Here is a 26,926-nt window from a genome sequence, read left to right as displayed (position 1 = left end):
AAAAAAAAAAAAAGTCATTCCATTATCTTCTTGGCCTCCCTTGTTTCTCATTAAAACTTACCAATAATTATGTTCCTTGTTCTCATGACAATGTATTTTTTCTCTTGTTCCTTTCTTTTCTTTTTTTTTTTTTTTTAGACGGGTCTGGCTGTGTCGCCCAGGCTGGAGTGCAGTGGCACGATCTCGGCTCACTGCAAGCTCCGCCTCCCGGGTTTATGCCATTCTCCCGTCTCAGCCTCCGAGTAGCTGGGACTACAGGCGCCCGCCACCACGCCCGGCTAATTTTTTGTATTTTAGTAGAGACGGGGTTTCACCATGTTAGCCAAGATGGTCTCGATCTCCTGACCTCGTGATCCGCCCGCCTCGGCCTCCCAAAGTGCTGGGATTACAGGCTTGAGCCACCGCGCCCGGCCTCTCTTGTTCCTTTCAAGAATTTTTCTCTATGATTTGTTTTCAGCAGTTTACATAAAATATGCCAGGGTTTGACTCCTTTAACATTTCTTCAGCTTAGTTATTAATGAATCCTTATATCTATAATGTAATGTTTTTCATCAAATTTGGGAAGTGTATGGCCATTATTTTTTCAAGTATTTTTCTTCTCCAATCTCTCTATTCTTCTTGTGAAACTCTAGTCACATATATGTTGGACCATGTGATAATACACAGGCCAAGAGGGTCTGTTCACCTCCTTCAATCTTTTTTCCCTCTGTTCTTCCAATTGCATAAATTCTGTAATCTGTCTTCAAGTTAATTGACTGTTTTCTCTTTCAACTCTTAATACTTTAATCTGCTGTTAAACCCATGGAGTTAATATTTTATTTCTGTTATTATACTTTTAGTTCTAAAATTTCCATCTTGTTTGGCGGATAGTCTTTATTTCTTTTCTGAATTTTCCTGTCTGTTAATTTGTTGAAACCATGCCTTCCTTTAGTTTTTGAATATATTTGTTTTATTATTTGAACGTATTTATACTAATTACAATAACTGCTTTAAAGCTGTTATTTGCTAAGCCCAGCATCTGGTTTATCTCAACTTTGTTCTTCTTGACTCTTGGTCCTGTTTTCTCTCTTTTTTATATATAATGAATTATGTTGTTGAATCCTGGAAATCATGGATAATGCCCTGGGCTTGAGTTCTGTTTTCTTCCTCTGATGGTGTTCATTCTTATTATAGCAAGCACTTTATTATTAGCTGATCGCTTTGCGCTTGTTTGGACTTGTACTACTCTTTGTTTGAATACATATGCTTAAAGCATGTCACTCCAATTTTACAGGACTCAAACTCCAAAATCTCTCCCTTCCACATCTTATCAGATTAGGTTATGGGTTTTGTTAGGGCAGGCCTAAATTAGGTCTTACTCTAGAATATGACACTTTAAAAATCTCAGCCTTTCTTGTGTCAGCTGGATGTCACGGTTTTTAACAAGGTGTTAATGAGATCTGACTGAAGCAAGAACAACTTCATCCAGCTTTCCTCTTCCAGAATTGCGAAACCTGTAATTTATCTGAACAGCTTTCTCAAGTAGCAACTGCAATCTGGTAAGCCTCTGGTGCTCTCATCCTGCATATACAGCCCAGGACTCAAGCACAGACTCACAGAGTGTTTCCACGTGGATTTCTGAAACCCACTTTCTGGACACCTCCCTCTCTCTGACACTCTGTACCACAGAATTGACTTCTTTCTGCTGCCCCACATTTTCGTATCTACCTCCTCATCTTAGTGGGACCACCATGCTCTGCTTGAACACAAGCTCTCTGAACCTCTGTTGGGATTGTTCCCAGACAGAAAGTGGGGGGTGATCATGAAGATTAGTTTGTGAGTATCCTTTCTTCTAGTCTTGCACTGCCTGTTAGCTGTTACCTAAAAAGAATGGCCTCATACATTGTGTCCAGTTTTTTTATTTGCTTACTACAGGAAAGTACTCTAGTATCAGTTACTCCATCATGGTTAATGGCCATATTGCCCTGCAGAAAGATTTTCCTGATTACATTTCTACCAAAAGCATTTGAAAATGTCTATTTCCTTATTTTTATGCCAACTCTAGGCTTTATCATTCATTTTACTGAAGATCATTATTTTTACAATTTCTTAAATTATATATGTACTCTAATTTTCAAACCATGTGAAAATTATTTGTTAAAATTCTGCCTGAAGACTGCCCCTGAATATTTTAATATGTTGCAAATAGGTCAATAATTTAATATAGTTGTAGAAAATATGTTATTTTAGCTAAAATAGAAAAAAAGTAACATATTTATATTTTAAAAACTAATTTGGTAGCTTTCTCTTTGATTAAATACAGACAACTACCAAGAAATGAAATAGGTTTAAAAAATTATACTGTTTGTTTCTCATGATTCTTTAATGTTTGAGCAAACACATGCTTCTTCTCTAAAGCTTATTTAATATGCAGCACCTCCAGAAATTATGTCTGTGGTATGATGTGGGAACCAGCATCTGTATTTTTAGTAAACTCCGAAGGTGACTTTGAGTGAGGTAATCTGAAAGCCAGACTAAGGTGCTAAGGAGCCAAGTGAAATTAATGGTATCAGCAAATAAACTTGAAAGTCACTGAGTACACTATTTTCCTCATAATGCAACAAAGAATGTTAACTTTTCTGAAAGGCTCTGCAGGGAAAAAAAAAAAAAATTAACCTAGTTTAACCCAGTCCTTCCAAATTTATATGACCCTATAAAATCTTTAGCATCAACACACTTGGGAAGATGATTAGATGGCTTTTGTTGAGACAGCCTTTCTAAGGGCCTCCCCTCAAATACAGACACTTGAGATGCCCAACTGGGGCTCTCATGCCCCCAGGGCTGAGGCTGAAGGTGTCAACGTTACAGCTTTCCAATTACCAATTCAAAGCTCACCATGTGAGAAACCCTGCTAAACGTGAGAATTGTGCTAAATAGCTCAGTTTAGAAATACTTTATTTTTTTTTGTAACAAGGGCATACACATGCATAGAATGCTACCTTTTAAAAGTAGATTCAGTGAACTAATAAAGATTTTATAACTCATGATTCAGTTTTATTCTGAAATGTTAAAACTCACTATTAAAAGATTGTAGCAGCAGTTTGATTACCTAACAGGAAAATAAATGTATTAGGAATGGGTATTTTAATGTAAAATAAGGCAGCCAATTATCAATACATAATTATAGAAATTAATAATTGATATGTCTAGTCATACCTCCCTCATCTCTATTAAGCATTCATTTGCCAAGCAAAGATTTTGCAGTTCTTTTCGGGCTTTCAAAGTATGTTTCCTTATTTTAATAAGCAAGTCGTTTCAGAAAATTATAAAAAGGGAAGAGATGCCTTTTAGTAAATATGGTGATTTTATCTTTTATAATACTACTATAAATTAATACTAGAACTAATTATTTCGCAACAATTTACCCCTAATATCATGTACAGGGCTGCCTAGACTGACACCTAGGAGCACTAAGAGCACAGGAACTTGTGTGACTGTGGGTGACACACCCATGAAGCTGGCCCTGACTGGAATACGTTTATAGGTTAGCAACCAGGAGGAAGGGACTGGCCAGATCTCATTAAGGAAGCAGTGTTGCCCCAAATCCCTAGGCAACCAGAAGTGCAGGGGAAAACAGACAGTTTGGCACATCAGTTTCCAGGGAAACTCCCTAAGGACTGTTTACATAAGACTCAGGAGATAGATATACAAATGACTATTCCAATGACCTGCTTGGTAGTGAGCTGTGTTTGATCACTTGCCTGCCACAGCCAACACTTACTGTACTTATAAATGCAAGCTGATCTCTTGGCCAGAGACAGTGGAAAGGTTTAAAGATAATTGCTGTGCTCCTTATATTAGAAAAAAAATTAGATAGTATAAAATAAGGTAGGAAGGAAGCCTGTCTAGGAAATTTTCTTTAATGATTTAATAAAACAAAAGAAAATAAAAATATCTCATGGATTGATGAGTCTGCTGTGTTATCTTTGTGCATAGAGTTGCATTATGTAAATCACTTCGCAGATTTGTCTTGCTTATAAACACAATGCTTTAATGTATTTAGAGTATCTCTATTATCTATACCTCACAGATGAGAAAATTGAGATCCAGTCAAAGAAAGTGACTACAATCATGTCCAAAAGTGTACTCAATGATGGAGCTAAAGCTAAAACATAACTTCCACTTACTGAGAATGTTATTGATGTGCCAGACACCATGCTAAGCAATTTCCATGTCTTATTTGTTTAATTTTTATTCGTCAGAACTCTTTCAACTGAAAGTGACCACACACCTTACTCAGACTACTTAAAACAAAATACCATTTTCTTCGTTTAACTGAGAAATCCAGAACACAGCCTCAGCCATAGCTGAATTTGTACTAATATCATGTTGTCAGGCACTTATTTCACCACCTTTCAGTTTTGTTTTCCTGTGCATTGCTTGTTCTCAAATGAAGTCTCTGCATGTGGTAGCAAGAATGGCTCCAGCACCTCCAGATTTACCAGCTTTGATGCTCCTGATTTCAGAAAGAAGAAGAGTCTCACTGAACTCATTCCCGGGAAGGGCAGGGCCCTCACTTGTTTCTAGCCCGTTCCTATGTGAATCACAGGGGCAAGGGTATGCTCTTGTTGGCCAGGCCTACGTCATGTGGGCCTCCCTGGAGCTGGGAGAGAGGTAAGCCATTCCTTAACCAGGTAGACTCGAAATGAGGTAGTTGGTGTTTCCGAAAGTTGTGTCAGGGTGTTAGTGCCAAAAGAAGGGAAGTGATTCTGGCTAGGCTTTAGCCTTAGCTTAATGGATTTTTAGATAGCCATTATGAAAAGCATGGTTATTATTTACGTTTTACACAATAGCAAAGTGAGGTTTAAAGAAAAAAGAAGTGACAGCTTCACTGTAACTATATCATAGGCCTGGTGCTTTCCCCAAGGATGTAAAAATAACCCAATTCTACAGAACACTAAAAAGGATTTATAGTTGTGAATACATTCAGAGAATACCATTCTCACCACCCCCAGAAGGAAGACATTTGATAAGTATATTATTATCTTCAAACGAAAGGGCATGGAGATGGCTTTTTGTGGACATAAGTAATTGGGAGTTTTATGGCCATTCAGGAATGCCTATCTCTCAATGACGAACATTTTAATGGGAACACACTTACTTCTCAGAAAACCATAAATTCTAGATTCTGAACTCTTGAGTCCTGTGCCTGTGTGTTTGCATGCATACTGCCCAACTCACTGAACTCACTCAATACTTTCTTGTTGAATCAATGAGTGAAAATGGATAGAAGACAACTTAAGGCTACTTACTTAATTATTAGTAAACGATACAGCCCAAGGATACCTCAGAAGTAGTCCTCATATAGGGGACCCATTACTGTCAAAACCAAAAATAACAAAGGAAAAGAGAAATGACTAAAAGTAGTATTGTAACTTTTATTGCAAATGGATAAAAAACAGGTTTTGCATTATCTTTTTTTTTTGGTGGGGGGGACAGACTCTTGCTCTATCCCCCAGGCTGGTGTGCAGTGACACTATCTCAGCCTACTGCAACCTCTGCCTCCCAGGTTTAAGCGATTCTCATGCCTCAGCCTCCTCAGCAGCTGGATGTACAGGCGCCTGCCACCACACCTGGCTAATTTTTTGTATTTTTAGTAGAGACAGGGTTTCGCCATGTTGGCCAGGCTGGTCTCTAACTCCTGACTTCAAGTGATGCGCCCACCTTGGCCTCCCAAAGTGCTGCGATTGCAGGCGTGAGCCACTGTGCCTGGCCTGCATTATCTTTTTATTAACTCATCTTTATAGCCCTTCTTTGTGTAATATTTTAAAGATGATATGCATAAAGTATGTTTGTTGTGGGCCCTGTCAGAAGAAAATGGGGATTTCTGTAAAATTTTGCTGTCATAGTAAGTGAAACATTGGGGGAATATGGAGTCAGTTGTATCATTTGAGAGTACTTAATTCTTTTCAGAGCTGATAGTTTTATCTATTGGAACCTTTCTAATCAAAACCTGTTTTTACGTTTTATTTGGAGCTGTGTTATACACAGCCTCTACTCTGTCTCTTTTCATAGGGCAACTATAGTTAACAGAACTTTATTGTATATTTTAAAATAACTAAAAGATTGGAATTGGAATGTTCCTAACACAAAGAAATGATAAATGCTTAAGATAATGAGTACCTCAGTTACCCTGATTTGATCATTAAACATTGTATATATATATCAAAATATCACATGTACCTCATAAATATGTACAACTATTATATATCCATAATGATTAAAGATAAAAAAATTTAAAGAGTTGCAAACAAAGAAGAAAGAATGTGGATTTTGTTGTCACATAGAATGGTAGTGATTCTTACAAACTGCAGCAGGGAACCATAAAACTGATGTGATTTGTTAACACAAAAAAGAACATGCTTTTTATGATAACATGCCCGTATAACAAAGATTTTGCATCTGTATCCTCCTGAGTTTTCTCTCATCCTTCATGGCCTACAGATTAATTCAATAAATATTCAACAGGAACATATATGCATGCACATGTGTGTGGTCGTTTACACATGCACACACACTCACATGCACACACAAATCTTGCCCTAGCTATCACAGTTTCCTGGCTTTCAGATCTTTTTTTGGTATGTTTTATTTCCCTAGAAGTTTCCACTGCTAATTCCAATAGGTTGTTAGTAGAAATTAAGGAACACCTCCAACCACATGCATCCCTTTTCAATTGTGACATGTCTCTGCACAGCATCTCCAAATGTTTTTTCACTTCTAATTTTTACTTGTATTATTTATCTTTCAAGAAAATCATCTAAGTTGTTATCGGGGTAATTCTAAGGAAGCAGCTACAAAACAGGTATTTCAGAGCTTTTTGATTAAAACTAAAAGCCTGTAAATGTTTTGGATTATTTGGATTATTATTATTTTCACTTTTTTCAATTACAGAGCGAATTTTCAATTACAGAGTGCTTTGCAGCTTCTAGGATTATGTGCTTATACTTTGTATCCTTATAAATTTCAGGCATTATCCTGGCAAACTCTGTCTTGCTCTTTTGTATAAACATTGTTTTAATTTAGTGGATTTTATTTTTTAGTTTACAGTGTTTTAAAGTTGAGTTTATTCTTTATTAAGAATTACTTTGACTCCATTGGATTCATAAAACACAAACTATAAACATGAGATAAAATCTTTTATGTCAGAGTAACTCGTGCCTGTGGAAGAGAAGCCAACTTGAGATGTGAGATTTGAAATTTATCATATTACTCACTAAATGATTTCTGGTTGTAAATTCCTGTACAATTTGGTTCAAGTTAATTCTTCTTAGAACATTTTCAACAGAATTTAAAAATGTTCATTATGTTGATTATAATACATATTTACAAATTAAAATTTATAGTTATAATTTAAAAGAGCAATATCTTGATATTTATGATCCAACTCACTAATTAATAGAAACATTTTAAGTAAATACATTTTTACTTTGCCAGATTACTCACAAATTTGCTTTAACCCCCACATTACTAACTCTAAACTAGTGTCTTTTCAACCTAAAATGTATGTGATTGGTAGAGTGGTATGATTATATGCATAATGTTTATGTGACTTGTGAAACCATTTTAATTACAAATCTTGACATAAATATTATTTCTTACATTCTTATATTTATTTGAGCATCTCAGTTTTTGGCTATCTGTAATTGGGAAATACGAGTACATTTCTTATTTGATTTAGCTTATTTGGATCCTCTAATTTCAATATTTCCTCTACATTTTGAGAATATCCAAAGAAATATATTGCCAGCTTGTTACTGGCGGCATATTTGTATGAGTCTGCAGCAACCTAAGTTCTTGCTTCCTCAGAAGAAAGAACTTGACCAAGGGGCCTAAGACAGAGTGAGAGACCAAAGCAAGTTCTAGAACAGGAGTTAAAAGTGCATTGAAAAGCTTTAGAGCAGGAATTAAAGGAAGGAAAATACAATTGTGTGACTTTAGAAATCAAGTTTGTAGTTTTGGCCTTTGACTTGGGGGGTTACAGGTTCACATACTTCTGGGGTCTTGGGTCCCTTCTCCCTTGATTCCTGCCTTGGGGTAGGCTGTCCGCAGGCATGGTGGCCTGCCAGCACGTGGGAGGGGAGCATGCACAGTGTGTTTACTGGAGTTGTGCCCGTGCTCGCTTGAGGCGTTCTTCCCTTCCCAGTCTAGCATTCCTAAAAGAAGGTCAGATACCAGTAAAACTCCCCCGTTTTGCCCGTTAATGCACATGCTTGAGCTCACTCACCCAGCTCCTGAGATCTTATTGGGAAGCTGCCGATCACCAGTTTCAGGTGTTTCCATCTACTGGGAGACTGTGTTTCCCTGGCACTGTTAACGGCGGAGGGTGTCCAGGTTCTTGGCATCTTGAGCAAAGAGTTGGACAAAACACACAAAGCAAGGAAGGAATGAAGGGTTTTATTGAAAAGGAAAGTACACTCCACAGTGTGGGAGTGGGCGTGAGCATAGGGGCTCAAAGTCCCCGCTACAGAATTTTCTGGAGTTTAAATATCCTCTATTTGGGGTACGACCTGTGTAAAGGAAAGGGATGAGGTAAAGTTACAAAGTCATTTACCCGGTGTATGCCCTGTGGAGAGGATATTTCCTGTCATAGCTGAAGTGTGAATTGGCTTGACGCTCCCTGCCTCCAGACCCTATTTTCCTGCCTCAGCACCAGCTGCAGCCAGTTATTATTTAAGAGAGACATGACATGTGATAACTGCCTGACCATCACCCGTTGGTCATCTGACATTACTGGTTGGGGGTGGGGACTCTCTTCACCTATTCATGTCTGACTATCTACCTACTGTAACAAACTGACAAATAACGTTGTGTAAATAGTAGAACTTTTCTATGAATAGGTATCCCACCTGAAATAAAATCAGTTATGTTTCTTCTTTGAAGATGATTTTGAACGGTGAGTGAAACATTTTACCATGTCTAAAGTTCATCATAGTTACAGACCAAATGTGAATTTTCCAATCCTAATGACTTATACAGTTATTATAAAAATTCATTTGTAGTCATCTTTCTTTGGATAATGAAATCATTGTTTTAATGTTAACAAAATGAGATTGTCACTTTATAATGTTGGTGTGGAGGAGAAAGTAATATTAATGATCAAACTTAAACTTATGTATTGGCCGGTTACATTGGCTCACCACGCCTGTAATCCCAGGACTTTGGGAGGCCAGGTTGGGTGGATCATGAGATCAGGAGAGCGAGACCATCCTAACTAACATGGTGAAACCCCATCTCTACTAAAAATACAAAAACTTAGCCAGGCGTGGTCATGGGCGCCTGTAATCCCAGATACTCGGGAGGCTGCAGCAGGAGAATCGCTTGAACCCGGGAGGCAGAGGTTGCAGTGAGCTGAGATTGCACCACTGCACTCCAGCCTGGGCAACAGAGCAAGAATCTGTCTCAAAAAAACAAAACAAAACAAAAAATCTTATGTATCGTATTTTAAGAATACACATTCGGTTCCGAACTTTTGACTTAACATTTGGAGATTCTTTCCTTCTCTCATAGTTGTAGCTACACCCAATATGTGCAAAATACAAGATATTCATATTGGTTCCCCTTGAATTGTATGTGTTTCAATTTTTATGAGATTTGGAATACATTCAGCACATGGCAACGGCTTAATATATACAATGTTTTTTGATTACTAAATACTTATATAAATAATATTCTAAGTCAGTAGTCCTGTGTCTAAATAGCTTTCTTTTAAAAAGTATTGTAACATCTCATTGCTTCTTTTTTTTAATTTAGATCGGGGTACTGTGCAAAAAGTGGTTGTTCTTCCTACTAACAACTCTGTCAGTGGCGAGCTCATTCTGGAGGAGCTGGAAGTCTTTAAGGTTTGAACATCTCTTCTATTAATCTCAGAACATGCATGATGAGTGGAATTCTTTAATCTTACAGCCACTTGGGAGGAAACCATATTTGATAAAAGATCAAATAAATGAATGTTATGAATTTTTGAGGGTAGGAAAACACCAGATAAAATAAGAAATACAGAACAAATATTTTTGCAAAGTATTTTCCTACATTTCAAGTTATCTTAACATAAAAGGATTCTTTCTGTTTTTAAGCTATCATCACAACTTGAAGAATTGTGGTCATCATTATTTTTTAAAAAATGAGTTCTAGTTGTCAAGGTCTGGAAGATTTTGCCATGAAAGGGCTTTTATCATTTGCTTCACAAGCCACTGAAACCCAAATACTTGCACATTATTGATTGTTAGATAAGCTTTCTCATATTTTTTTAGCCAGTAATTTCATGAAAAACGACTCTGTTTTCTCTTGTTTTATTGCCTTTAACTCAGATGTCACTTCAGTTAAATAAAACAAATGTTGTCTCTTTACCACTCAGAACTTCATGTTCTATCAGAACTTGAGATTTCATTGTATTATTCTCCTTGTCCTTGAATTTGGGATAAAAAAAGAAAAAGGACAGAAAAATAAAACCCTACCCAAGGGAAGTTCAGTACTGTAAGATCTCACCTGATCAGGGCGGAGTGCCTGTTCTTTATCTGTGAGCCAGGAGAGGGGATTTGTGGTGTCCTGCCATGCCCTTCTCTGCTCACAGTATCAGTCACTGTAGTTCACATGGTGCTTTTTATCTGCATTTGGAAAGATGGGTAAAGCGCAGCGGAGGAGCTATTAGAATTGCAAAGAAAGTTTGGCATGGAATCAATCCTGCTGCAGACCACTATTTCCAACTAAACCAATTAAGAAACAATGGCCCAGACACAACAAAAGACCTGAGTCAGCCTATGACTGAGTAAAAGTAGCACTTCAGAACTCCCAGTAACAGACTATTGCTAGTCCAGCAAATTGCTTTGCTTAGTTGAGTAGACTTAGAATGTATTGACTCACTAATAGACATTCCCACAGTCACCAAAAATATTGACTTTATAAGCACGTAAGGGGGTAGGGTGCAGCGCTGTTAAATTTAGGTAATAAATTTTAAATGTAAAGAAATATGTAATAGAATCAAATAAAAAATTTCCGGAACTCTGGCAAGTTTCCTTCTACATTATTAAATTTATACTTTTTAATGCTAGACTAACTGACACAGGTTCTTTGTGATTGGCATGTTAAAATTGGGCTCATAAAATGACGTTAATGATATTCAGACGTGCTTTTTTCATGCTTTGTTTTATAAAGAAATTGATTTTTTCACTAGATTAACCAAAATTACATTATATAGAACATATTTTTTTTTTCTCATTCAACTCTGTAGGGACAACTTGGCTTGCCAAAAATGAAGTGCCTTATTCTGGAGTATTCTTGAAGACAGCAAAAATGTCATATAGCAGCACTTCATTTTTTATACTGAAATATCACCTTTTGATTATCAGGAAATGTTAAATTAAGTGAGCATGACATAAGCCTAAACATACATGTTACAGAAAGAAACATGAGTTACTCTGATCACGTGCTAACTACTTATGGTCTGTCATATGAGTTATGCTGGTGTTATCATCTTGAATAATAAACTCTCAGTGGAAAAACAGAGTCAGTCAGAATGCATGGTGGGGGACATCAGCTCAAGAGACACCAAAAAAAGTCTGAGTTTTCTTACTAATGTGTGTGCCAGTGATTGATATGGCCAAGTCAGGAGACACAGTTACCGAATACAGTTACTGTCTTCAGCATGGTGTTTGTGTCACATTTCTGAGGTGGGGTAAAAATAATTGGGTGTGTATGATATACTGTGATGAGCATGTGAGGAAATAATGCATTTAAATTGAAAAGTTTTCTTAGTTAAGTGTCACACTGATGAACTGCAGAAAATTCAGTGTGACTTTGAAAAACCAGGAGCTTTGTTTATATACAGTGCAGGACCATAATCTCTTCTTTTAGTCCTCTGTTCCACGTTTTCTGGCAATAAGTCTAGTTTCCCTGAGCTTAACTAGAATTGGAAGTATAACTACTAGTAACTGTCTAGCTGATTATAAGTTGCAACATTTGTATATGTGTATATGCATGTGTGTGCGCGCACATGTGCACGCACGTATTTATATGGGATGATCAAAAATTGTTGCAATGAAGAATTAAAGATATCACTGTTTTCCCTTTTAAAATGTTGGTCAATACATGCAGCTCCAGAAAGCAAAATAACCGGGGTACACTTGATTTTGAGAGCTTGTTCCCACCTGAGTTATTCAAGTAAAGCTCATGGATCTTAATCACTTTACCAGAAGTCTAATTTTTTTTTTTTTTTTTTTTTTTTTTTTTTTTTTTTTGTTTTTTTTTTTTTTTTTTTTTTTTGAAATGGGTTTCACTCTTGTTACCCAGGCTGGAGTGCCATGGCACAATCTTGGCTCACTGCAACCTCCACCTCCTGGGTTCAAGCGATTCTCCTGCCTTAGCCTCCTGAGTAGTGGGGATTACAGAATTACAGGCATGTGCCACCGCACTCAGTTAATTTTGTAGTAGAGACAGGGTTTCACCATTTTGGCCAGGCTGGTCTTGAACTCCTGACCTCAGGTGATCGCCCATCTCAGCCTCCCAAAGTGCTGGGATTGCAGGCATGAGCCACTGCACCCTGCCAGAAGTCTAATTTTTAATCATTAAAAGCAACGGATAATTTTTAAGAAGTAGTCAAGTTATGAATAATTTGCAAGCACATTACTATTTCAGAAAATTCTTAGGTTCTTTCATTCATTCACATTTTATCAAAAGAGAACCTTTTCTAACAATATTTTTTGTTTGCAACAATGAGTATTAACTAGTATGGTTCAGCCTAATATATTATCTTTCCAAAATAGCACTGGCAAGTGAACAATAGTGTCTTATGCAGAGTGCTTGTGTTGCGGAGGAATTAGGTAGTGTACCATTCCACGTCTTCCTCCACCTGAGTCCATGGATCTGATTCTGAATTATTCGTTGTACTGAATATTCCAAAAATTTCCTTTTCGGATTTTCATTTTTTGTTCTAGTGCCTATATCGATACATGTGTTTTAATTACTACATTTTTTTTTTTTTTTTTTTTTTTTTTTTGAGACGGAGTTTTGCTCTTGTTGCCCAGGCTGGAGTGCAATGGTGCAATCTCAGCTCACTGCAACCTCTGACTCCCAGGTTCAAGCAATTCTCCTGCCTCAGCCTCCCGAGTAGCTGGGATTACAGGTGCCCACCACCATGCCTGGCTAATTTTTGTATTTTTAGTAGAGATGGGGTTTTACCATGTTGGCCAGGCTGGTCTCAAACTTTAGTTTAGGTATATATCTGTGTAACAACTCTATCCTTAGTTTCCAAAGAGAAAGTGTACTTTATAGACAAGTATATGCAAATGTGCTGTATATGACAAGTACTTTTAAAGTAGATGTGTATATAAAGAAAAATGATTTTTTCTTGAGATTTAATAGAAAAAAATCTGAATGTAAAATCCTTTTAAGGAGTATTTGAGCAACTAACATGTTGTTTTCTAATATTTTAGAATCATGCTCCTATAACGACAATGAAAATTTCATCTAAAAGGTAAAACTAAGCTATTTTATGCTCTTTGCTTATTAAAATGTTTTGTTATTATGAGACATTATATTTTATAACTTCTGAATAATTAGTTCTCGTATTAACAAAATAAATAATACCGCTTAAAGTATACCGCAAAGTCACCTTTAATTTTGATGTAGAACTTACTAGTTATTAGTGAAAGACTGAATAGGTTTATTTTTGTATAAAAGTTTGTCAGAGCAGAACACATATACAGCAAGATATTCCAACATTTTGTATATCCGATTTTCTCAAATATTACGGTGTGTGAAGCCAACTAAAATAAAAATAATCTTTCTGAGAAGAATTTAGCATAAAGTTTGGGCTACTCTATAACATCACAACATTGTTAGAGGCTTGGAATAAGTAATCAGTCCTCTCTTAAGTTTCTACTGTTGTCACATATTTGAAATACGCAGTGCATTCTTTTATGCTTATTTTAAAGGAAATATTATTTCCTAGGATTTAAACATGTCAAAAAAAAAAAAAAAGGAAAGTCTCAAATCTAAGGGTTCAGGAATTGGAAAAGAAATATTTGACTATAATTGAAATCCTCAAATTAATTGTCTGATCTGTCCTACACATGCAAATATACAATGATCATGGAAATAAAAAGTACAATCCCATTATATACATGAGCAAACCATGTACCTCTCCATTCCCAAAAGGTATTATTTAAAAAAAAATTTTTAAGGTACAGAGTAATATAGTCAGAATGGAGTAGGCTTCCAAATAGGCTTGACATGCATTTGCATCCCTATCTGACCATAATATACGAACAAATCAAGTAACTTCACTGACCTGTAAGTTTCTACATTTGTAAGGTAATGCTTTGCTCACAAACAAGTTAATTTATATAAATTACCTAGAATAAAGTGGGTCCTCAGTAAATGCTGTCTGTGTAAAAGCCTGAGACCTATTTTTTTTGGAATACACAATAAAGGTTTTATGTGTTAGCACAACTGATTACATAATTCTGTAGCTCTTCACCATATTTGGTTTGTTAGAGATGAAGTAGTATTTTATAGTCAGTCTTACACTCTTTTCACATCACTGAATTTTATTAGGGAAAATAAATAAGGTACAATGGAGCTAACGATCTCATCTGTAAAAATGTTTGTATGGTGCATAACAAACATTTTCCCAAGTAACGAGAAGCCATTCGTCATTTTGTCTAATGTCCTAGGGAGCGGATCTCAAGTCAGAATTGTCTTTGAAGTCAGCAGGGAAGCCCTGTGTTTACAGTAGTTAATGGAAAGAGCAAGTATCAGGGCAAGATTCGAAATGGACACAAAGTCATTTGTGTGGCATAGTAATCCTGTATGCAAGTTTTAACTGTAGTTACGTATTACATCTGCCTTCAACATCTTAAATTGTAGATAATTTAAAATGTCTCATTAAAACAGTGAGATTCAAGGCAAGGATAATTATTTGACTTTTTGGAAATCATTTGTACAACTGCATACTGCATCGTTTTTTCAGTGCGAGAGGACTACAGATTGTTAATGACATCTTATGTGTGTTTAAATAACTTTCTCAGTATTTCTCATGTTATCCATTTGATGCTCTTATTTTTTTAGTTTGTTCTTTTACTCCATATAACAGAAAATAGTAGGACTAATAAAAATTATATTATCTAGAATGAAACTACCTGTGTCCTACACTCAAATACACTAGTATCCTTAAAGTATTTTAATGAAGCTGATAAATTTACTGTATTACTTACTAATTTATTCAATAAACATTTATTTCAAATGTCCCTGGACAAATGGTTATTGTCAAAACATGCAGTTGTTTTCTTGTAGTTTGAATGTTTCAACTGGAGACTAGTCAATTTCAGCACAATTTCTGAAAAGTCAATGTAGGAATAAAATTATTAGATGTAATAGAGTGAGATGTGATTCAAATAACTGATTAGAATTTAAAACATATATTGATAGTTTAATTGATATTTTACTGTACTTTTTACCATTAATTAACATTCATTGAGCAACTTATGAGCCAGAAACTATTCCAAGAATTTTATGTGGAGGAAACCCTTACAACATTTATTTCTTACTAAAACTCCATATGGTAAGTGCCATGTTATCCTAATTTTACTAATGAGGAAGCTGTGATTCCGAAAAGTTGCACAGCAAATTTGTAGCTGAGTTGAGATTTGAATCTAGGAAGTCTGGTTCCAGAGCTTCAGGGCCTGGTGGACACATGGTATCTCCAGAGATTTAATCTTTAAATGTATATGTATGTGTACATGGAGGAGTACACACACACCCATACATCCACGTCTATTCAAGTTTCAGCATACAGATTCTGTGCTAACTTGAGTTATATCAGTCCTTTGGAAAGTAAGGAGTGTCAATTAAGAGACATATTCCTTCACCTCCTGAGAACCATATTATGCCCAGCTAAAGGAATCAAACCATTATATTAGAAGCAGTATACATCCTACAATTGAAAGAGGATGAAATTTTCATTCATGAGATTTTTAGGATGATGAAGATCACTGGATCAAGCAGAATTTTAACACATGTATCAATATAAATACTGATGTTATTCTAAATAATTATTTTTAAGTAGTTTTAATGAGTAACATGCCACTTTCAAAGGCATGTGACAAAAATGTTCTTTTTTATTTCATCCAATACTTACTATCTACCATTTTTTCCTTGTAAACTTAAAATGCCCTTTATTTTAAACCAGACTTTCTCAAATTTACAAAGTAATGTGTGGCCACACTTAAAAAATAAGAATGCTTCCTTGTGCTTTGCTAAGACACTGCATTCAAAGAAAAAAAATCATAACTTAAATCTGTAATATATTAGCTCAAATCTGAGAGAACAATGAATCCCAATGTCTAAAACACATTACCAGTCTATATGGTGCTTTGAGCTTTTCTTTTTTAACAGGAAAGTGGTAATGTTATAGGCATATCAATGTAGGAAAATTCTATTTGTTTTGGCTTTATACCCTTCTGTGCTTTGCTTCATGTTTTTAGTTGGTTCCAAAATGAATCCAAGGGTTTGTGAGCATATATTATAATGTGTTCCTGCTGAAAGTCTTCTTTTAACTTCCACATCTGAAATAAATCATCATCATTCCTTTAATAGCAACAGTTGTATGTGAGTTCCAATGAAGGGGTTTCCCAAGTGTCTCTGCATCGCTGCCACATCTATGGTACAGCCTGTGCTGACTGCTGCCTGGCACGGGACCCTTATTGCGCCTGGGATGGCCATTCCTGCTCCAGATTCTACCCAACTGGGAAACGGTGAGCACTAAACAGTTCAACATCCAAATGTATGACACCAGACAATATAGAAGTGTTTCACATCTTTAGAATTAGTTCTATTGCTGTTTCTTTAAATGACATTAAAAGTAGAAGCTGTGTTTAGCACCACACATAGTATTTGAATGAATAAAATGGTAATGCGTTGTAACTTGAGATTCTCATAGATATGGCAAGTCCAGAGTACAGTACTTTGGAAAAAGTCCTTTCTCCCTTCAGAGCTCCTCTATAACACCTACTCCTCTAGGACCCATCAAATATTTCAAGTAGCATTTAGCTTTTTTCTTTTTTTGCATCATCTAATTTATGTCCTTTTTATTTTACTTATTATTTGTTTATTTATTTTTGAGACAGAGTCTCATTTCTGTCGCCAAGGCTGGAGTGCAGTGGCGTAATCTTGTCTCACTGCAACCTCCGCCTCCCTGCAACCTCCGCCTCTCGGGTTCAAGCAGTTCTCTGCCTCAGCCTCCCAAGTAGCTGGGATTACAGGCACCCGCCACCATGCCCAGCTAATTTTTGTATTTTTAGTAGAGACAGGGTTTCACCATCTTGGCCAGGCTAGCCTTGAACTCCTGACCTCGTGATCCACCCACCTCGGACTCCCAAAGTGTTGGGATTACAGGCGTGAGCCACCGCTCCTGGCTGTCTTTTTTATTTTATATGCTTTAGTGTATCCTTAAAACCCACCTTCCTAGGATTTCTCTACATTGCTTAATTATCTTGTAAACAAGAATACAATATAATTATCTTACAATGCTGGTTCGAGTTCAAGCTACAAGAGTATTATTTCAGCATGGATACCTTGATTTGCTTTCAGAACCTTGATGACCATGCTTTATCCTTGGAGTGGTGACTGCGTGATTACTGGTTGGGTTAAGAAAGAAAGGCAGTCTGAGGCAGGGTACTTTTTATCCAAATGGAAACCTAGGCGGGAAACGGCATCAACTTGTACCAAATTGGAAGGAACCACAAGTAGAGAAATTGAAAAGGAATATGCAGAATTCAGAGTCAGCCAAGGTCATAGCTATTTTCAGTCATACAGTGAATGACATGGGTCATGATGGTGACAGGGCTAAAACCTTTGAAAAGTAGGGTTAGCAGAGGGAGCAAATAGTAGCAGCCATGAGCACGAGTGATCTTTCAAGTAAAGCACTGGGGTGATGGTGCTTTATGGTTTTTATTCTCTACGTTCCTTTGAGGCCCTTAACAGATTATAACAACCTTAGTGCTTTTGTGTATTAATAGTATTCTGATCCTCTTATTCATTAGTTCAACAAATATTTTCACTGGAAATATATTTCCCAGGCATTGTTTTAGAAGCTAGGCGTATAACAGGAAAAAAGACAAAAAAATTCTGTCTTCAGGAATAATGCATTCTAAAGAGAAAAGATTGATAATAAATAAATAAGGAAAACCCCTGGTATATCAAATAATAACACGATCTATGAATTTAAAAAGGGCAGAGAAAGTAGATACGATATGTGGTAAGCAGGAGGTTGTGAAGTTAAATGGGTGTCAAAAAGGGCCTTACTGCAGATATACTGTGTGAGCAAGGACTTGATGTGGAATGCACCAAGACATTATCTAGCAGAGTAACATTCCAGGAAGAGGGACCAATAATCTCTAACACTGGAGGATGCCAGGATTGTTCAAGAAACAGCTCTAAAGCTAATGAGGCTGCGCTGTAATGAGAAAAAGGAATGATAGGAAGAAATGAGGTCAGAATGCCACATAATGTCAGACTTTGTAAGTAATTGAAAAGTTTTTATTTAAAGTGAAATGGAAAACAGCTGAGGAGTTTTGAACATGTGAATGATAGTGTTTGGCTTTGGTTTCAAAAGATCACTGGTTGGATTTGGCTTACTTTGAAGACCTTGTTGTAGGAAGAGGTTGGAGGTAGACGGGAAGGGGTGGCAGAAGCTGCATGACAGGAAGCTACTGCCATCATCTAGGTGAGATATAATGGTGACTTGTAGAGGGATAATAAAGATAGAGGTGGCAAAAAAAAAAAATGATCTGATGCTTGACAGAGCTCACAGAATCTGTTGATGTATTTGGATGTGGGAGGTTAGAGAAATAGAGGAGTCAAAAATGATCCAAGTTCTCAGAACTGAACATTAGGATTTATATAGAGGTCACTTCCTGAGAAAGAAGAGACTGTGAAAGGAGCAGGTTTGTGGGGAGAAAGAGGATGTTACGTTAATGGTATCAATAAGATGTTCACACGGGGATGTTGAGTAGGCAGTTAGAAATATGAATCTGGAGTAGAAAGGAGTGGCCTGGGCTGGATCATTTGAGATTCTTAATGGCATGAGATAGGAAGAGAACTCCCACTCTTCAAAACAGGAGTCTCGTAGATGCGTTCCAAGACTCTGTGTTCCTCCATGTTAATTTAGGTGCTAGCGAGGAGGTCCCTGACTTCTTTTGATGTCTATCTAGAATTTCTAGACATCATTACTCTGTGATCTTTCATCTTAATATGGGGCTGGAGGCCTCAACCTGGACAGAGTGTGAGGGAGGCAAATTTCAAATGTAATCTCACATAAGAAGTGATTTTTGTGGCCACTGTTGGTATTTTCAACCATATTTGTTTTCACGGCCAATTATGATAGTAGCGATATGTTAAACTACCATAACTCTTTGTAAGGCGATACTGTTTACTTGGTAAGACGCTCTAAAAATTTGCCTCTCTAGCACCTGCAATATAATCTTTAATTTATTAAGCAGATTCGGTGCTGAAGGAAGCTGAAGCACTGTACTTTCCAAGGAAGAAAGGGATATGGGGACTGTAAGTGGACTTTTACCATAGTTGTATAGGTATACCAGTTATTATATAATGTAAGGGAAGTGGACATCAGTACTCCTTCTCTGCAAAGACTGGTTTTGACCAATAAGCATTTTTATGTAACAAATAATATTTCTCAAGTAAAATTCCATACTGTATATAGACTGTCATTGCATACTAGAGATACTTTTTTACATTTTAGAAGTTGCTGCCCAATATGGGCTAGCTCATTTGTTTGCATATTTTCCCACCTATTACAACCCCAAGTATCCTTTCTAAGATGTGTGCTTAAATATAGATTCTACATTGTCATTCTACCACCACAAATTATAATTTTAATCATACTTTTTAAATAAAGAAATGAGTCTATCATGCAGTTCTTTGCATTTACAATATCATGCCTGATATTAAACCATGAATAATGGGTTGAGAAGGAAAGTAGTAGTTATTTAAAGAGTTGTCTTGACGGGGTGCAGTCCCTCACGCCTATAATCCCAGCACTTTGGGAGGCCAAGGCAGGCAGATCACTTGAGGTCAGGAGTTTGAGACCAGCCTAGCCAACATGGCAAAACCCCATCTCTACTGAAAATAGAAAAAAAAAAATTAGCCCAGGCATGGTAGCAGGCATCTATAATACCAGATACTTGGGAGGCTGAGGCAGGAGAATCATTTGAACCTGGGGGGCAGAGATTGCAGTGAGCTGAGATCACGCCACTGCACTCCAGCCTGGGAGACAGAATGAGACTCTGCCTAAAAAAAAAAAAAAAAAAGGTGGGGGGACTATCTTGATGATCTCCAGCAGTGCCTTATTTCTATCTTGAAAAGCCAGAAAATGCTACATATGTACAAAATATGCCTGAGGCTACCCATATTTATCTTTGACTAGCATATTGGAAGTTTCACTAAAAATATCTACAGTATTTACATTCTCCAAATTATGTCCTAATTTAGTTAAGCATATACTTATAGTAAATGCAAAGCATATTGGTGAATGAATTAACTGTTTTGTAAATTCCCATATGAATTTTTTATTTTCCTTTGAAGGTAATAGATTTGAAGTATTTTCCACATTTATTTTCTTTAATAGTGTTAATTTACCTAGTTTTGTGCTGATGCCACTCTCTAAGCAAAACACAAAGATCACTTTGAGGATTTCATAGAAATAAAAAGCAAAAAACGGTTATACTTGGAAATTGGTGGAATCCGTACTTTGACATAATGAAGTTGTTAAATATCATTGGCTCAATAGTCTCCCTTTTTAAAAAAAACTATAGTAAACATGCTGGGCATGGTGGCCCACACCTGTAATCCCAGCACTTTGGGAGGCCAAGGCAGGCAGATCGCCTGAGGTCAGGAGTTGGAGACCAGCCGGACCAACATGGTGAAACCCCGTCTCTATTAAAAATACAAAATTAGCCGGGCATGGTGGCTCATGCCTGTAATCCCAACTACTCAGGAGGCTGAGGCAGGAGAGTCAATTGAACCCAGGAGGCAGAGGTTACAGTGAGCCGAGATTGCACCACTGCACTCCTGCCTGGGCAATAAGAGCGAAACTCTGTCTCAAAAAAAAAAAAAAAAACTATAGTAAACAATAAAAGCATTTTTTTTTCCATTTTCATTCTCAAGTATCTTAAATATTTGTGGTTTTGTATCAAATATTGCAGTATAGTCCCTAACATTATTTGTTCTGGACTCAGACAAGTAGTTAGAAACTTTATTTTCAGACAAGATAATCAGATCAATTTTCAAATAAATACCTTTTCTATAAAAGATTTCATCATTTATCAAAAAGAATTTACTACTGTGTATGAAACATGGGAAACTCGAACCAAATTCCAAATCCTACATGCAATACAATATTACTCTGCCTACCAGCATGTTTTTGTGATGCTATGTGAGTACCGTGGAGGGAATCTATACATAAAAAAGGCTCAGATGGCTGCCTTGCTGATCTCATGATTGAAGCCAAGCCATAACAATGTTTTTTTCTGTATTCGAATGTCTAGAAGCTATGCGATATTGTAAATTGAGATTGCCCAGCTTGAGAGTTTGTATACATGAGTAAACCATTATGTAGTGTTGATCACAGGATAATAAACTTAGCCATTGTGAATGATATTGCTTGCCTAGATGGCTGAAAACCCTCTCATGATGCTCATATAATATATACTTAGAAGTTGACTATAGTAAAATAATGCTGGACTTCAAAATATAGCAAATGTTATGCAGTAAAAACTTGATATGGGAGCTATTCTAGAATACAGTACCATATTAATCATATTTCCTGAGATAAAAGTGACTGACACTTTCACTGTTGTGTGTTTGTGTGTGTACAGAAATATGTAAGTGGTAAGGGTCACGTTGACTTTGGAAAAGGAATACCTAAGTGGTACAAAATTTTATACCTATTCTACCATAAGTAGATTTATAAAGTCTGTTGTGTACATGAAGTTGTGTTTTCTTTAGCTAGAAAATGAGCTTTTTTCACTATCAATGACTATGAGATTAATTTTTCTTTGTAAGTTTAATAACTACTGTGTGCTTTTAATATTTCTGTTCTTGCTGAATATTTTTATTTATCTTTAAAAGTATTAAGAAAGACTTAGCATTTAACCCAATTAAGTGATATGCTCAGTCACGTATTGATAGTAAGCAATCAATTTAGGCAGGTATTCACAATATTTAAAGAGTCACCTTCTTCTGACTTTAACAATGTTTGATGCCTTGCTCCGAGGATTTCAGTTGCTGCACTTTGATTTCTTAGACTATGTAATACCACTGAAAGTAAGGTACTTAGTGCATCTGAGACTCACGAAATTAAATAACTTAATACAACTTAAAACTTTTATTTAAATAATGAACAGTTTGCAAACAATGTAACTATTTTTTTTTTTTTTTTTTTTTTTTTTTGAGATGGAGTCTCACCCTGTGGCCCAGGCTGGAGTGCAGTGGCGTGATCTCGGCTCCCCACAACCTCCGCCTCCTGGGTTCAAGTGATTCTTCTGCCTCAGCATCCCAAGTAGCTGGGACTACAGGCATGCACCATCATGCCCGGCTAATTTTTGTATTTTTTGTAGAGACGGGGTTTCACTATGTTGGCCAGGCTGGTCTTGAACTCCTGACCTCGTGATCTGCCCGCCTTGGCCTCCCAAAGTGCTGGGATTACAGACGTGAGCCACCGCGCCTGGCTTAATGTAACTAAAATGTCAAAATGCTTTAAGCTAACAATACATAACAACTAAATGCAAAGGATGAACCTTGACTGGAAGCTGGTTAACTTAAAAGAAATCCATAAAAGAGATTTTGGGAACTAGAGAAATTTTAATATAGAATATTCATTAGATTATGTTGTTAAATATCAATATATTTAGGATGATAATGATATTGTTATGTTGAAAGATTACTTGTTGAAAAATACATGCTAAAGCACTTACAGGTGAAGCATTCTTGTGTCTGTAACTTATTTTCTAAAGGCTTTCATAGGTGTGGATCCATAGTATATACATGATATGTATTTACATGTGAGAAAGAAATTAATGTGGCAAAATATAAGAATTTGTGAATCTAGGTATACCAGTATTCATTTTACTCATATCTCTACTTTTCTGTAGACTTGAAATTTTCAAAATAAAAAGTTGGGGACAACATGCTTATTCTAGTAAATGAAATTAACTTTTTATTAAATGTCCCTATTTTATCTTTATTGCTTGTTTCAGAAAAGTTGTAATATATCTAGAAACAGAAAACATTGACTTTTGTAAGAAACAAGTATGTTTATTTAAGACAAACTATTATAAAAAGGAAAATGCCAGTGAGTTTATACTTTGGAGGTTATAGATTTAGAAAATTTAGGATGAATTTCTCTAAACTAAACATTTACACCATTAATTAGAGAAGGTAGCATTTACTCAGGATATGCATGCAACAGGAGATTCAGAGCCATTCCATCCTGAATGTAGATGGAAAAACTTACTCAGATTGAAAAGCAAAGATAAGTACCCCCCATTATTGATGAATTGTATAAGAAATGTGAGATAGCGACATCAATCAGAACTCTTTTTAAAAATTTTATGAAAGCTTAGCAATAAAAAGGATGCAATGTTTAAAATTATAGTGTTTTAAGAGTGGTGTAATTGGCAGTGATAATTCTCAGTCACTTTTATGTATTTCTGCACTTACAGGAGGAGCCGAAGACAAGACGTGAGACATGGAAACCCACTGACTCAATGCAGAGGATTTAATCTAAAAGGTATTAAAAGTGAGCAATGGCCAATCTCAGTGCACAGTAGCAATGCTCCGTGTCACATTTCAGTAAGAGAAAACATTTTCATAGATTCAAACGTTTCACTTTCAAAAATATTTATTATAACATTCTGTGTATTGATATATGGTAATTAAAACTTAAAGGCTTTTTGTGTGTATACTGAGAATCATGAAAAACAAATGTCTCGGAACACATATACTTCAAGTATGTTAGCTGCAAGATCTTTCACACAGATTGTAATTACAGATTTTCTTAGCTACTATTTTCTTTCTAAAGAAAACCTATTTTCCGTTTTGAGATTTACCACTGAAGAACCTTTAGAACAGCATTTTTTTTTACTGCAGTAAATATACATCACATAAAATTTACTGTTTTAACCATTTTAAGGTTTACAGTTCTGTGGCATTAAGCATATTCACATTGTTGTGCAACATACTGCCAGCCACGTCTGGATATTTTTAATCTTTCCCAACTGAAACTAGACCTATTAAATACCACCTAACCATTACGTCTTCCCTCCAGCCCTTAGAAACCACCATTCTACTACTTTACGAATTTCTTCTGAATTCAACTACTCTAGATACCTCGTATAGGCGGAATGATACAATATTTGTCCTTTTGTGACTGACTCATTTCACTTAAAACTAAAGTCTTCAAGGTCCATTCATATTGTAGCATATATCACAATTTTCTTCATGTTTAAGGCTGAATTATATTTTGTCATGTGTGCATATTTATAATGTGTGTGTGTGGATATATACATATATATGTACGTATGTATGTAGGTAAGCCACATTTTGTTTATCGATTCATCCATCACTGGATACTTGGTTCACTTCCATCTTTTGGCTATAGTGAGAATCCTGCTATGAACATGGGTGTACTACAGTGCCTGTTGACAATCCTGCCTTGGGTGTCCTTCAATTAAGTAAATTCCATCCTTCCCATTCTGACATGGAGTTACCATGTTACAATACTTTTCCTTCCTCAGTCCCACCAAATAAAAATATTTCCAAGCAGACCTTCCTTGTGGCTCACCAAGGTGCTACAGATAAGCTGTTTCAAAAATTAACAGTGAGACTCCTATTTCTAATCCCTTTGAGTCTGTGCTTTCCTTTAGTAAAAAATGACATTCTTTTTACTATTCTAACTGCAAAGAGCAAATTAAGACAGATTTTGCTTACTTGTTCCACACATCTAGTGGAGGGAATAAATTCAAATTACCATTTCTCCATTTGCAATTTTATAAAAGTGTATCAGTTCCCATCAGTAGTAGTTGTCATAGTGGTAAGAATAATGGCAGTGGAGGTAACATCAAACAAATATTAATGCTGACTTTGTGGCAGAACCTGAGCTAAGTGTTTTTTAATGATTATTTCACTCAATGCTTAAAAAAAAACCATACTAGAGTCCTATTATTCCTGCTTTATTCTGTCCATGTCTAAGCTACCATATGGCAATACTAAATGTTTTGCCTAATTTAATACCTTTACTGAGAACCCTATGTAAAAATGCTGTAATCCATGTTTTAGAGATGAGTAAAACTAAAGCACAGAGACATCAAGTAACTTGTCTAAGTTTACACAGCCGGTAGTGGTAAGGTGAGGATTTTACCCTACGTTCCGCTGATTCTGAAGACAGTGTTCTCAATCACTACATTCCACCAAGGCCACAGCTTTCTTTCTGCCCTTTCCCAGTGCTTACCTATTTCCTCTATATGACACTGAATATGGACTTTAGGAATGGGATAGACCTGGCTTCGGTATTGCCTGACACATTCACTAAAGTGTATTTCCTCATAACTCACAGCCTCAGTTTGCTCAGCTGTGAAAAGCTGAGAAAATGTGACAGGAGTATTGTAATAATTAAGTTAACAAAGTAATATTAAGAACAATCCTTGGCGTAGAGTAATTCTTGAATAAACATGATTTTATCAACATTACCTTAATTCACAGTCTCTCCTTCCCTTTACATAAACAAAACAGGTAAACAGCGTATCCTACTTTGCTTGTTAAACGATTACCACTGCTTTTTACTGGCTGCCATAGTTGTTCACAATTTTGTATAAAAATAAACATGTATATAGCATTTTTACAGGAGAATGTGCTCTAAATTCAGTTGTGTTCTTTCTTTCTCGCCTTTTATTTTTGCCTGCTAGCATACAGAAATGCAGCTGAAATTGTCCAGTATGGAGTAAAAAATAACACCACTTTTCTGGAGTGTGCCCCCAAGTCTCCGCAGGCATCTATCAAGTGGCTGTTACAGAAAGACAAAGACAGAAGGAAAGAGGTGAGTAAAGCAGCACAGTAGCAATCCATCAGGGCTTCGGAGAGAACATTAAATCAACGTCCCTCGGTGAGGCTCAGATCAAAGGAAAAAGGAAAGGCATATGATCATCTTTTATGTCTTTGGGATGACAAGTGCCACTTTCCTTAAAATCCTTTGTCCTAAGAATTGATGGATTAATTAGAAATTCTCTCTGCCTGCTCACCTCTGTAACATGGTGATTGAAACAAGAGCCTCGGCACTAAGACAGTGGTATTGATGTGAGGAAACATTTCCTAAAAGAAACAAGATGTGTGCAAATCTAGAAGCCAAGTTTTCATACAACAGCACCTTTGTGTGATTCACAAGATAAAAGGGAGCTTTTTAAAAAAAGTTTAATTTTCCTCAGCAAGAAATTACACTGAACTATAACCTTCATGACAAAGAGCGTTTTTCTGCTGTGTGGTAATCTGTTTCCATTGCTTTATTATTCATAACTCTTGTGCTTTGGTTAGGTAATATATGGAATCATTGTTTATGAGACCATTGCCTTTATTTAGTGATATGGAAAAAGTCCTTAGATTTTCAAATAAAAAGACGCTTACTGAAACTTTTCATGGATTGGAAAGAGCTGGGTTTTTTGAAATAAGGGAGACATTGTAAAATGGCATAGGGTGATATATTGTAAATAATGAATTTCATAATATTGATGTCATGTTGTCCTGACAAATGAGATGATAAAAATATATATGTAGCCGGGCGCGGTGGCTCAAGCCTGTAATCCCAGCACTTTGGGAGGCCGAG

At 36.3% G+C, this 26,926-nt stretch overlaps 1 protein-coding gene across 1 annotated transcript in view; it reads left to right on the top strand.

Moving 5' to 3' along the window:
* Positions 1-26,926, top strand: part of SEMA3C (semaphorin 3C) — a 184,454-nt gene that overhangs the window by 151,695 nt on the left and 5,833 nt on the right. The window contains exons 12-16 of the mRNA XM_017880432.1: positions 9,793-9,881; positions 13,470-13,509; positions 16,631-16,790; positions 23,775-23,842; positions 26,016-26,146. Coding sequence (XP_017735921.1) covers positions 9,793-9,881; positions 13,470-13,509; positions 16,631-16,790; positions 23,775-23,842; positions 26,016-26,146 — 488 coding nt within the window. The remainder of the gene's footprint in view (positions 1-9,792; positions 9,882-13,469; positions 13,510-16,630; positions 16,791-23,774; positions 23,843-26,015; positions 26,147-26,926) is intronic.

The sequence above is a fragment of the Rhinopithecus bieti genome, unplaced genomic scaffold, assembly GCF_001698545.2.
Source record: "Rhinopithecus bieti isolate Rb0 unplaced genomic scaffold, ASM169854v2 scaffold_11291, whole genome shotgun sequence".
NCBI lineage: Eukaryota > Metazoa > Chordata > Mammalia > Primates > Cercopithecidae > Rhinopithecus > Rhinopithecus bieti.
This window is presented reverse-complemented; position numbering and strand designations above follow the sequence as displayed.